The following is a 13,463-nucleotide window of genomic DNA, read 5'->3' as shown; positions in this document are numbered from 1 at the left end:
TTAAATGGAATTACTGAAATCAATCTACTTTTTCATGATATTCTAATTTTATGACCAGCACCTGTATATATATCAAGGGCGTCTCCCCCATTGAGGAAAGGGAGGAAGATCCTCCCTAAAAAAATTGTCAAAACTTGCAGAAGATATTATAATAAAAATGAAAAACGTATTAATTATATAATTGTTGGTATTTCATAGGTATTTAGTAGGTTGTTTGCGGTAAAATTCTATTTTAGCACTTCTAAATCGCTAAACGGTCCGCTAAGGACCGTCCTCCCTAACCCCCTCATTGACTCCCATTATAAATGCTCAAAACCTGGCCGTAGCGCGGGCTTCTCATTTTAACATTGAAGTGAATAGAGGACAGGGAGGACGGTCCTCCCTTTGGGCGGGTCAGCTCGAAATGCTAGCCTGTCATCAAGCGGCCAATCTGCAATGCTGCATTCGTCGATGTGCCCAATCAGAATGAAGAGGATGGGCTGATCGGATGACAGTGTCATGCAATTTTTCATTCATTCTCTAGAACGGACATCGACTTGTTGAATAGTGCCTTTGATTACTGTTGAATTAAATAAACGAAACAATGGAAGTAATTGATGTTGTTTTCAGGATGTTGAAAGGCAGGGTGAGCAGAGTCATACCGAGTTTTACAGATCTCTCTACGAAGCAGTGCACGACAGCATCAGAGCGCAGCTCGATCGTCTACATTTTATGGAGCTGTTAGACTTTGACAAATTCGACTCATTTAAGGCAGCATTCCCTACCAAAGCATTAGCAAACCTATTCGAGACATACGGCCACTTCTTTGATGAGCCTAAATTAAAAGCACAGCTGCAGCACTACTACAGTGATGATGAGCTCCACTCCTCCAAAAAACTGTGCGAAGCCATAAGCTTCATGAAGTCCAACGGGCTTGATGAGGCGATGGCTGAGGTGTACAGACTAATGTCTCTGATTACTACTATTGGTGCCACCAGGGGCGGATTTCGGAAATTTTGGGCCCTAGACAAAGACAGGCAGGGCGCCCCCTGAGAAGAAAACGCATAAAGCAGACCCATTCTACAGATAGAGAAATGTTAATAGAATAGACATCCATTATTTGTTCTAGGTTTTGTCCCTCTCTTCTTGTCCCTTTTTCCTCTCTATTTATCAGCGTTCTGATGGCATTTTGGCCAAAGGATTTTTATCAAAAACATAATTAATGTGCACAAATAAGGATTAGTTGTATTAACTATACATGTAAACCGAGTTTTATGAGGCCCCCAGGAACTTGGGGCCCTAGGCAACTGCCTAGTATTGCCTAATGGTAAATCCCCCCCTGGGTGCCACCTCAGCAGGAGTTGAGAAGAGCTTCTCTTGCCTGAAACGTATTAAAAGTTTCACAAGAATGGGGCATGAGAGACTGAGGAGTTTGGCAATCATTTCTATTAAAAGGAAGATGCTGAAATGTCTCCAACAAGACCCCCAGTTTGCCACCCAGACATCCAGGAGACTTGATTACTTTTTCAAATAAATTCAAAATGTTTAGGCCTTTTAAAATACTTTAAATTCCACACAGCCCATTTAAATGTAAAAACATCATATTCAAAATCATTTCTGCCACCTTTGCTTCAGTGTAAAAACAACTGATATGCCCACACAAACTTGCTCTATAGGCCTACTTCAGTTTATTACAAACAATGCAACCCCTTTAACAGTGCCTCAGCACCAAGCACCGAAATACAAATGTAACCTCCAGATCTCTCTCTCTCTCTCTCACACCACCGAGTCACAATGGGGGGGGTGCTAAAGATGTAATGAGACAGAGACAGGATCCAAATAAACAGGTTAGTGAAGATTGATTGGTTTATTGAGAGGGTTGCTCTGATGGCGGGGCTGAATCTGTGTGGGCAAACAGGCTGCAGGTAGACAGGCGGGCGGATCGAGGGAGGTTTACCAGTTTTTGATCCAGTTGGGCGGAGCTTTTCCGAGTCTGTGATCCAGAGAGAAGGGAGCAGGCAGAGCGATCCGAATGACTCAGAGATGCGGGGATCCAGAGGCAGAGCAGAGAGAGAGGCTCGGTATCAGGAGGGAGATCGGGTCAGAAACAGGTAGACAATCAGGTAATCTTTTCTATGCTGGACTATTCGTAGCGGGTTGGCTCGAGATAATCTGGCACAGAGGACTGATCTGATGGGGTTTATAAACTGCAGAAAACAGGTGACTCCCGTCAGAGCTGATTGCGGACGGGAGGAGCAGAGCAGGTGTATGGACTGAGTGATCAGCTGTATTTATTGAAATGACTTTAAGAGGTGTTGCCATGAAAACAAATACTGGACAGAAATATTACTATTACTGGGTGGACACACTGACAAAAAGATCTGAGGATTCATCAAACTTAAAATAACAAAATAAGGATGATCAGTGCCGTTTACATGGCCTCAGTGGTCCTTTAAACCAATGAAATGAAAACATTCAAATGTATATTTCCCCTTTTGGAAATGACGTGCATCGTATCAATTTCATTTTTACCTTCTTTGTTTTTAAAGCCAAAATGCATCCAAGCATCTGACTTGAAATGTGATGGAGCCGCGGGGCGAATTTTCATAGTGTCCTCCATGTTTTGTTTCGTTTTATTATGTTTTATCGTTTTATTAGTTTTATTATGACTCGTCTCAGTATCCCACAGCCGGACATGCTTGTGACACAAAGCAGCGGGCGTCAACACATCCGCAGCGACATCTGCTGGACTGGAAGTTGTATTCCACTTAGTTTGGCTGATGTGCGCCAACCAATCATGTATTTTATTTGTTCATTTTTTTTTTATAATCGATTCTTGAAGGCAAGAATCGATGCAGTAGACCACAAAAATTAGAATCACGATGCATCGTCATGACGATTATTTTGCACACCCTTACAGTCCAGGTGGACCTCTGGTTCTCGGCAGGTCTGCCGGGGGTCCATCCTGTCTTTATGATCAGTTGATGAATCGATTCAAACCTAACCCTGCTTTATCCTGACCAGAACCTTCACCCTGACCCGTCTGCTGGGTTCCTTGGTCTGGTTTCAGATTTTATTTAGGGACATCCAGCTAAAGTGGGAATGAATAGGAATGCAAAACGTTGTATCTTTTTTTTAAATGATTAAAAATCTAATTTCAACATTGTTATTTAACATTAGGAAACAAGAATCAGTTTAAATAAAAAGTCACAAAAATAAACAGAGCTGGTTCCAAATGAAAGGAGCTTTTATCCTGAAAACTCTTTGGGAATCGCGATCACAATTGGATCCTTTTGGCATAAAAAGAAGTCTTCAAAGTCCGCATCAAAATCTAGATAAGTCATTTTTTCTTAAAATAAGTGCATTTGTTCTTGGATTGAGGAGGTAAAAGAGACATTTTGCCAACGGAACAAGACAATTTACACTTAAAATAAGAAAACACAATTGCATTTTCTTATTTCAAGTGCATATTATCTAATTATTTTATTCTAAGAGTGAAAATACTCATCCCATTGGCAAATGATCTCATTTACCTACTCAAATTAAGGGTAAATACGCTTAATTTAAGGAATTTTTTTTTCCAGTGCACTGAACCACTTCAGTTGGAGCGAAACAGGAGAGATGTGACCTTAGATGGTGTTTCCTGTTCATTCTGACCTCCATGTTTTTAGATGAACCAAGACTTTTTCAGGGAATTGTTTGGACCTACAGCAAAGGAAAGAATTATGAAGAGCAATGCATGATGGGAGTTTTTGCTGCATCATTTTTTTTAACAGTAAAATTCAGATTTTTATTCAAAATAGTGAAATTAAAAGGAAGCTCTGCAGCTGTGATTCTGTAAGGTGGAGATAAAGGAAAGCTGAGCACCAAAATGGACCTTAGAGATGAAGTAGAAAAACTTTTCTAGATTTTCACTCATTCGGTGTTTCAGAGAGACGTTTACATCCAAAACAATTGATCTCTTGAAGTTTTCCATCTAAAAATGTGTGTTTTCTCTGAACCAGTCTTTATTGTCACTTTGTACTTAGTTTTTTATGGCTCCCATGACATTTCCATTCCCTAAAGTGCAACAGTGATGAAATGTAAACATTGTAGGAGGAAAGACATGTTGTGAAAAAAAACAAACGCATTGATAAGGTCAGTTTGATGCAGAGTCTGTGATAGGAACTAGAGAAGGGGTCACTAATTAAAAATTAGCGGGGTCTAAATAAAGAAAATCCTCAGCCAGTAAAGGTCTGGAGACATTTTTAATCATAAACCATTACTTTAAACAGAATATAACATTTAAATAAAATGCAGGTGTTTATACGTCCATGTTATACTTTGAATTTTTAAATAAATAAAAAAAGGATTTTTTTTCCATTTTAAAAATTGAAGTGAAGCAATCTTTCTCTGTTCGATATATAGACGATTTCCTTAGACAGACTTTATCGTCATTTTGTAAACGGGGTGTATACAAAAGGAAGTTTCATTCAGTACAGCTCTCAAGACATTTTCATTTTTGAAGTGCAGCAGTAATAAAATGTAAACATAAGACTAGGGATGCACGATATAATCGGCCCCCTATCGGTATCGGCCTTAAAACTGAATATCGGACATCGGCCACCCCACCGATATTTAACCCGATATTTGATCAGCTTCTGAGTTTCTAAAGTCTAAAAAAAAAAATACTTCTTCTTCTTCCTCAAAAACTTCTTTTTTACAGACTTAAAAACTTCTAAAGACGAGGGAAAAAATATTGATCCATTAAAATATCCCAATATCTTCATATGCTGATATATTGCCATTTAAAAACACCATATCAATCTCTTTTACTAATGAAATATTGCTATATGTCATCGTTATGCTACGAAATCCCCCGAAAATTCACCAAATGTTGCCATATTTTTATATGTTGATATATTGACGCGGTATCGATCTATTTTACTAACAAAATCTCACAAGAATTTGCAAAATATCACGAGAGTTTGTAACAGAACGATGAAATTTCACCAGATTTTGAAAGTAAAATAGATCGATACCGCGTTTTTAAAAATCAATTTGATATCAGCATATGAAATATATTTGAGTAAATGGATAACAAAACTGCTATTTTCAATGACTACTTATTTTTGTCCAGCTTTAACATTAGTATCGATATCGGTTATCGGCTACATGAGTTTTAAAATATCGGCATATTGGATATCGGCCAAAATCCCAATATCGTGCATCCCTACATAACACTAGTGTATCATTTACAGTTTCCAACATTCAGTGCTTTTTTCAGTCTAATGGCAGCTGGGAAGAAGCTGTTCTGGAATCTGCTGCTCTTGCATTGGATGCTTCAAACATTGTGACTTTCATATCTTTTATAAAACCCTTGAACTGATCTTTTTTCCTTTCCTTGTTTCTGTCTTAATGTTGGCAGTGGGCTTTAGGCTGCCCTGCAAGGCTTTAAACCTGGGTTTAACCAGAGACTAAGCCATTCTCAAGCACATATCAAGGAGCTCATTTTGAGCCTGGATCCAGATTTATTGTTGATTCTGTTCATGGTGGAGAATCCTGCTTCACAGCAGCAGGTTGAGCCAAACATCCTCTAAATGTGCAGGGTCATCTTTGAGCACGCCATTTCACTTTTCTTTCACCAGTTCACCGCAGTTCTTCCAGCAGTCCACACTTTCTCTGCTCTCTTTTTCTCATGGTCTTCTCCTTCTTTCCCATCGCCCGGCTTGCCACAGGTTTGCCTGCTGTGTCTAAAAGTAGCAGCAGCAGCAACCCAGACTGACAGCTCATTGGCTCATTTGGATCACGTGCAGCCTGGAGCCGGACGCTCCCCAGGGCTTTACCGTATTAACAGGAGAAGAGGCGCAAGTAAAGTTAGACACTGTCGTCGGATAACATGCAGTAATTTATAAATGTTTTAAATCAGGTTGGGTCCAGATTAGCCAGCAGATGTTGTGCTGAAAGCCCTAAAAAGAAAAGGCACGGCACCACGCACCATCAGGCTGAAAGTCGGCCCAATTGGAAAATTCTCTCTCTAATGGAGAAAAAGGGCAGAAAAATCATACAGTGTACGCCCTGCTTATGGTTAGCATCTATTTCCATCTCCAAGCTGAGCTGAGCCACATGGAGAAACTGAATTGGTTCTGGTTTTATGCCTAAATGAGGCATAATTTAGGGCATTTGAACCCAATGACAACAAGGCTGTTGGGTCCGATACTGATGCATGGTGGTGGTAGCATCATGCTGCGGGGCTGTTTTACTGGTAGTGGTCCAACGAACAAAAGCTATATACGAAAAAAAGGAAGTCTATGGAGATAAAATTAGTGCCAGAATTATCTAAAGCAAAATAAACGTTTCAAATGAGATTTGAGTAATTTCTCAAAAAAGGCTTTGAGCGTAATTCAAAACCAATATTTTTAGAGTTTACTTTTTGCGTTTTTTTTTTTTTTATTATTCTTTAGGACTTTCGTTAGATAATCTTTTTTTTTCCATGTCCCATTTTTGTATTCTTTGCATTTAATTATAAGAAAAGTCCGCTCATATTCAGAATTCAAACTTCTGAAAGTTCTTTAAATCTGAAATGATTCCATCCTGTTCAATAAATGATCAGCGTTTTTAATTCAGAGTAATTTCCATGTGAATGTGCTTTACTGGAGGCATCCATGTTTGTCAAAGAACACTACTGCCACCTACTGGTTAGTGACGTCACGGTGCGGTATCGGCTGTTGATCAAGTCCCAGTGCTGTATCTGGTGTTTGTCACAACGCGCTATTATCCAAGTCATCTTGAAAACATTCTTCTTCCAAATGTTGGCTACATATTACGGGTTTTTTCTCTGGCCAGAAGTTCGATGGCAAATCCTCCCTCTTCAAGTTGGCGATCCAACGACCAACCCGTCCGTGGAGGATCAGGAATCAGAAAGGTGGAATAACTCTTTTTTTTTCACTTTTACCCGATGTATTCCAGCATCCAGCTGCCATGCACGTGGGCATTGTCAGTTTCACTATAACTCTGGTGAATTTCAATGGTGAAGTCCTCTGGAAATCTTCAATAATTGTTGTTGATTGCAGATGTGTCTAGTAGTTCCCATTGATTTAGCTTGGAAAGCGGGGAGAATGGCGCTAGGCTTACCGCACCGTGACGTCACTGCTGGAAGAGGGCAGGAGGGAGGGGCTACTATATCAGGGCAAAAATGGCCGCTCCCAGACTCAGTGATTGTGACAAAAATTATAACTTTTCCTTCAAGTTTCTCTTCGTGAACATTTTCTTTCAGGTTCTAAACTAGAAATCCGAAACCACTTTCGTAGCAATGACCCAAATCTGGTTCTAGACTGGATGACATGAAGGTTCTGGAGTTACGTTCCGTTGGTTCTGATCCAACCCTATTCAGAATAAATAGACTGTGACTAAAAGCTGGTTCTGTACATTAAGCGGCCCGGTTTCTACCTAACAGAGGCGAGTCCAGGAGCTCATCTCTGTGGTTCTGGAGGAACAGGTCGGAGCTAACGGACTCATTCTCCATGATCTTCTCTGAATCCCAGGTTCCACTGCAGAACGGGTCTGCTTGGCTGGAGACAGCGCTGGAGGAAACCTCTGCATCACCGTGTCCATGAAAGCCCTCACGGTCGGGATCCGGGTCCCTGACGGCATCATGGCTGCCTACCCCGCCACCCTGCTCACCACCGACGCCTCGCCCTCCCGCCTGCTCACACTCATCGACCCTCTGCTGCCTTTAGGCGTTCTTGCAAAATGCCTCAACGCCTATGCAGGTATGTGGGCGCCGCTTCACGGCTCCTTTGACTCGGCAGAACTTTCTGTCGCCTTTGGACCGAAACGCTCCGGAGAAATGCATGTGTAAACCTGAAGATGTGGGAGGAAAGACGGAGGATATTTACTGACCAGCAAAGCTCTGAAGTCAAACACTGACCTTAATATATCAAACTTGCTTGCGAACCTTCTGCCACAACAACTCCTTGATAATCGACCAATCACATTCACTTTATTCACTCGTGTAAAGTCGGCCACCACTCGGGAAAATTCGGAAATGCAACGGTTGGAACGGACGCTTCCCTACGACTTTAAAATGAGATTATTAGATAATAAGGACCTGGAGTAAGACAAAGAAGTTGTTTATTTCTTGTTTTCAAATGTAAGTTGTCTTGTTTCATTGGCAAAGTTTCTGACTTACCTCCTGAATTCAAGAACAGATGCACTTATTTTAAGAAAAAATCTCGATTATTTCCAGTACATCCAAAGAGGTGACTGACTTAGCATCTTTTCCAGAGATTCTGGTCCAAATACTATAACTTCTGCATTGTCTGCATTCAGAAGCAGAAAGTTTAGAGTTGGGTTGGATTACTCTGTAAATAATTGGGCTTGCTCTCCCCCAGGTTCAGACTTCCAGACGGTCCAGCCTGCAGAGCGAAGAGGCAGCCTGAGCGCTCTGGGCCGAGACACGGCCCTGCTGCTCAGCGACCTCACTCAGGGAGCCTCCAACTGGATCCAGTCCTTCCTGGACCCCAGCAGAGCGTTGTTTCGGTCACACAGAGGGATCGATCACCGCAGGGCGTCGGCTCCCGCCGCCACTGTGACCTCTGCAGACATCCTTCACTATCCGGACGGCTTTGAGCCGCTGCGCTCGGAGTGCCACGCTTACGTCCTTCCAACGTCCTGCCCTGTGATGAGGAACCCGTTCGTGTCTCCTGTGCTGGCGCCGACCAGTCTGCTGAGGGGCCTGCCCCCTGTTCACATTGTGGTAAGAGACAGAGGATAGGTTTGTTTCATCCCGATCCGAACCAGATCTATAGATTCATGCACCACCAAGCGGTGAAAGAAAAGGGCCCTACTTCCTGATTGACAGAATAGAAATAATACCATAGAGCAGGGGTCCCCAAGGAAGGGGTCGGGTCGCCCCATGGAGTCAAGAGATCGTTTTTATAAGCCTGGATTTGCTTTAAATCAGAAAAATATAAATGACACACAACTTTTACTGTCCTAGTTAGGATATAGATACGGTAGCTTAATACAGCTAGCCTCATACACTTAGCTTCATACCATTAGCCTCATACCGTTAGCGTCAAACAGTTAGCCTAATACAGTTAGCTTTATACAGTTAGCCTCATACAGCTAGCTTCCTACCAGAAGCCTCATACCGTTAGCGTCAAACAGTTAGCCTCATACAGTTAGCTTTATGCAGTTAGCCTCATACAGCTAGCTTCATACCATTAGCCTCATACCGTTACCCTGATACAGTTAGCTTCATACATTTAGCCTCATACAGTTTGCTTCATACCATTAGCCTCATACCGTTAGCGTCAAACAGTTAGCCTCATACAGTTAGCCTCATACAGTTTGCTTCATACCATTAGCCTCATACCGTTAGCGTCAAACAGTTAGCCTCATACAGTTAGCTTCATACAGTTAGCCTCATAACGTTAGCCTGATACCGATACTTTTTTTCTTATAATTACGAGATCTTATCTCGTAATTATAAGATGTTATTTCTTAATTATGAGATCTTTTCTCAAAATTACGAGATACTAAAATCAGCTGTTTTTTTTTTCTGTGGTGAGTGCAATACGCTTCTGTACAAAATAGTCTTTATTTCATTTATTGTGCGTTCCACTTTTGGACAATCATCCATACTTTTGACTGGGGGGGGGGGGTTTATGGTGAGACAAAATGCCCAAAGGATAGATGAGTCTGAAAAGGTTGGGAAACACTGCATTAGATGTTCAACCCCCTGAAGACCTGGCGATCCTGTCACACAATACTTTCCAAAATTGTTAAAGATAATAAAAAAACATCTAATGTTTTGCAATACATTCATTTGTTAGGGGGTGTGAATACTTTCCAGAGTTCGGGTGTTTTCCTTATAAGCTGAACGCAGCATGTTTTCCCGCAGGCCTCGGCGCTGGACGCCTTGCTCGATGACTCGGTGATGTTCGCCAAGAAGCTGCGGGCGGTGGGCCAACCCGTGACCCTGACGGTGGTAGACGACCTTCCGCACGGCTTCCTCAGCCTGTCGCAGATCTGCAAGGAGACGCAGTTCGCCTCCGACATCTGCGCTGCACGCATCATGGAGGTCTTCCAGCCAGAGAGCGCCGTCGGTAAACCGTCCACCCCGACAGACACTTAGCGGCGGGCATCGGGGCGGTTCTAACACTTTAATCCTTTACTGCACAGCTTAACTGTCTTTAACAGATTTACCGACTAACCCTCTGATTAGTGGAGCTTCTGGAAGCTCAGGAAATGATCTCTTCTTTGGGTTCTTAATGGGTCACTGGTACCGTTTGGCAGCTCAACGCTGTGGGTTATAAAGCCGTTTTTAAAATGGGGCCAGGAGGGAAACCAGACATTCCTCCTATCAGAAACGCACTCCACCTCATCCCAGTTCTGGTTCTGTTCTGGGGTCCGATCCACCTCAGCTGACTGTTGGAGCAGCAGAACCGGAGCTTCATCTTCCAGCCCAGCTTCTTCTTCCCCACCACAGATGTTCTCATGCCTCCGGATGAAGCTCTGCTCCATCCGGTCGTCTTCCTCCCCTTCTGCCATCGAACCCGGTCCGTCTGAAGCAGATGGACCACAGAGGGACTTTAATCTGCCTCAGGCTGACAGAGAGCTTCTAGTCCGAGTCCTGCTGGCAGAGGGAACTAGAATCCAGAAACGGGACTCCTGGTTCTGTCCGGTTCCTCTGATGTTTCCCTCCATGTTGAGCTCTCTTCTGGTTTACTCTCTCTCTGCAGAAACAAAGGAAAACAAATTCACCTGTAGAGGTTCTGATGGCACCTATCCTGATGCTTCACCTTCTGCCTTTTATGTCACTTTAATCAGGCTTAACAGGAAGCTCATCCCAGATGTTTTCACCATGAATGTTTTTGGACCTCATGTATAACTTGATGTTAACCATGTTTACAGCAGTTTGTGGTCCAGAGGGTGGAGGACACAAACTGAAAAACAATTCTAGAGTGTGCAATAAATCTGAACTACCAGAACCATTTGTGTGGTCAGGAGTGGTTTATTACTTTCTGTTATTATTTATTGAAGGTTTAAATTGAAAGGAAGGTTGGTTTTTCACCACTTCTGGACTTGAACAGAGTTGGATACAAAGGAGGATGATTTTGGTATAAAAAACATTATTGTTTCGACACCCGAGAGAGACAAGACTAAATCAATGAAGGGCTTATAGGAGGAGATATTGCTGCAAAAACCTCAAAAGGACATAATCAGGAGGTCTCAAAATGTATAAGACATTTTAGAAGAATACGGAAGCCAAAGAAGAGTAATAATAGCATAAACATTATATAAGTAGACGCCTCATTTGGAAGGGTTTCCCTATTTAATTACGATTCAGTTTATTTCGATAGAGCCAACACACGTCATCTGAAGGAGCTTTACAGTTCAATCATCCAGTGAAATTGATTCAAACTTTTCTATCTAAGGAAAACCAGCTGATTGCATCGACTCATTGACTCTTCAGCAATCCCTCACACTAAGCATGCTTGTAGCGACAGTGGAGAGGAAAAACTCCCTTTGAACAGGAAGAAACCTCCAGCAGAACCAGGCTCAGTGTGAGCGGCCATCTGCTGAGGCCCACTGGGGTTCAAGGAGACAGAAGCAGACATAGAAAAAGAAGCATAGATACAAAAGGCAACTGTCAACCAGCTCCACAGGCGGCCCCGTCCAGGAAACACACAGCCAGGCAGACGAGCTCCGAGCCAGCTCCCATGTCAGAGGATGAAGAGAGCACATCCAGTTAGTCACAGTCAGAGAAACAGGACTACACTGGAAAACAGGCCAAGCTCCAACATCTAGAAACAAAGGTGTTGATGGCAGCAGCACAGCTGATATTTCTCTCCAGGATGGAGTCACAGCCAAACAGGAACAGACCAGATGAAGCTACTATGAGAAAAAGCAGAGAGAGCAGAACGTTAGAGATTGAACTAACAGATTCTGCAGAGTGGGAGAATAGAGATAGAATGAAGCAGAATGATGAAAAAGGGGTCCCTATGTCCTCCAGCAGTCTAAGCCTATAGCAGCAGAACTATAGAGATAGCTCAGGATAACCTGAGCCACTCTAACTAGAAGCTTTATCAAAAAGGAAAGTTTTAAGCCTAGCCTTAAAAGTAGACTGTGTCTGTCTATGCTGTGGTTGAGTCAGAGCGTCCGCCATGTTGATTGTGGCAAATCTGTGGATAAAGACACTTAAACAGCATCAGAGGGACTTTAATCTTAGAACATACTTTGTATTTGTTATACTGTAATTTTTTTAATATTACAAATTTATTTTCATTTCACTTCGGCTTCATTCTTCTGACTTAATTCTGGTAAAGGATAAAAATAATTAAAATAATCTAACCTGGTCCTGTTACTGACTGGACTGAAATAGTTCTGCAAACTGTGACTATTCTGGACTTAATTCTCATGATATGATATTTTTCTCTTTATATTACCACTTACACTCACCGGCCACTATATTAGGTACCCCATGCTACTAACGGGTTGGACCCCCTTTTGCCTTCAGAACTGCCTCAATTCTTGGTGGCATAGATTCAACAAGGTGCTGGAAGCATTCCTCAGGGAGTTTGGTCCATATTGACATGATGGCGTCACACAGTTGCCGCAGATTTGTCGGCTGCACATCCATGATGCGAATCTCCCGTTTCACCACATCCCAAAGATGCTCTATTGGATTGAGATCTGGTGACTGTGGAGGCCATTTGAGTACAGTGAACTCATTGTCATGTTCAAGACACCAGTCTGAGATGATTCCAGCTTTATGACATGGCGCATTATCCTGCTAAAAGTAGCCATCAGAAGTTGGGTACATTGTGGTCATAAAGGGATGGACATGGTCAGCAACAATACTCAGGTAGGCTGTGGCGTTGCAACGATGCTCAATTGGTACCAAGGGGCCCAAAGAGTGCCAAGAAAATATTCCCCACACCATGACACCACCACCACCAGCCTGAACCGTTGATACAAGGCAGGATGGATCCATGCTTTCATGTTGTAGACGCCAAATTCTGACCCTACCATCCGAATGTCGCAGCAGAAATCGAGACTCATCAGACCAGGCAACGTTTTTCCAATCTTCTATTGTCCAATTTCGATGAGCTTGTGCAAATTGTAGCCTCAGTTTCCTGTTCTTAGCTGAAAGGAGTGGGACCCGGTGTGGTCTTCTGCTGCTGTAGCCCATCTGCCTCAAAGTTCCACGTACTGTGCGTTCAGAGATGCTCTTCTGCCCACCTTGGTTGTAACGGGTGGTTATTTGAGTCACTGTTGCCCTTCTATCAGCTCCAACCAGTCTGGCCATTCTCCTCTGACCTCTGGCATTAACAAGGCATTTCCGCCCACAGAACTGCCGCTCACTGGATGTTTTTTCTTTTTCGGACCATTCTCTGTAAACCCTAGAGATGGTTGTGCGTGAAAATCCCAGTAGATCAGCAGTTTCTGAAATACTCAGACCAGCCCTTCTGGCACCAACAATCATGCCACGTTCA

At 42.7% G+C, this 13,463-nt stretch overlaps 1 protein-coding gene across 1 annotated transcript in view; it reads left to right on the top strand.

Annotated features, from left to right (window-relative positions):
- lipea (lipase, hormone-sensitive a) overlaps nucleotides 1-10,565 on the top strand; it is a 30,000-nt gene extending 19,435 nt beyond the window's left edge. The window contains exons 9-11 of the mRNA XM_038281557.1: nucleotides 7,503-7,730; nucleotides 8,352-8,716; nucleotides 9,866-10,565. Coding sequence (XP_038137485.1) covers nucleotides 7,503-7,730; nucleotides 8,352-8,716; nucleotides 9,866-10,099 — 827 coding nt within the window. The 3' untranslated portion in view covers nucleotides 10,100-10,565. The remainder of the gene's footprint in view (nucleotides 1-7,502; nucleotides 7,731-8,351; nucleotides 8,717-9,865) is intronic.
- Nucleotides 10,566-13,463: the final 2,898 nt, after the last annotated feature.

This window comes from Cyprinodon tularosa, unplaced genomic scaffold (genome assembly GCF_016077235.1).
Source record: "Cyprinodon tularosa strain WSP-4 unplaced genomic scaffold, ASM1607723v1 ctg1033, whole genome shotgun sequence".
NCBI lineage: Eukaryota > Metazoa > Chordata > Actinopteri > Cyprinodontiformes > Cyprinodontidae > Cyprinodon > Cyprinodon tularosa.
The sequence above is the reverse complement of the archived record's forward strand: the minus strand, read 5'-3'. Positions and strand labels throughout refer to the sequence as shown.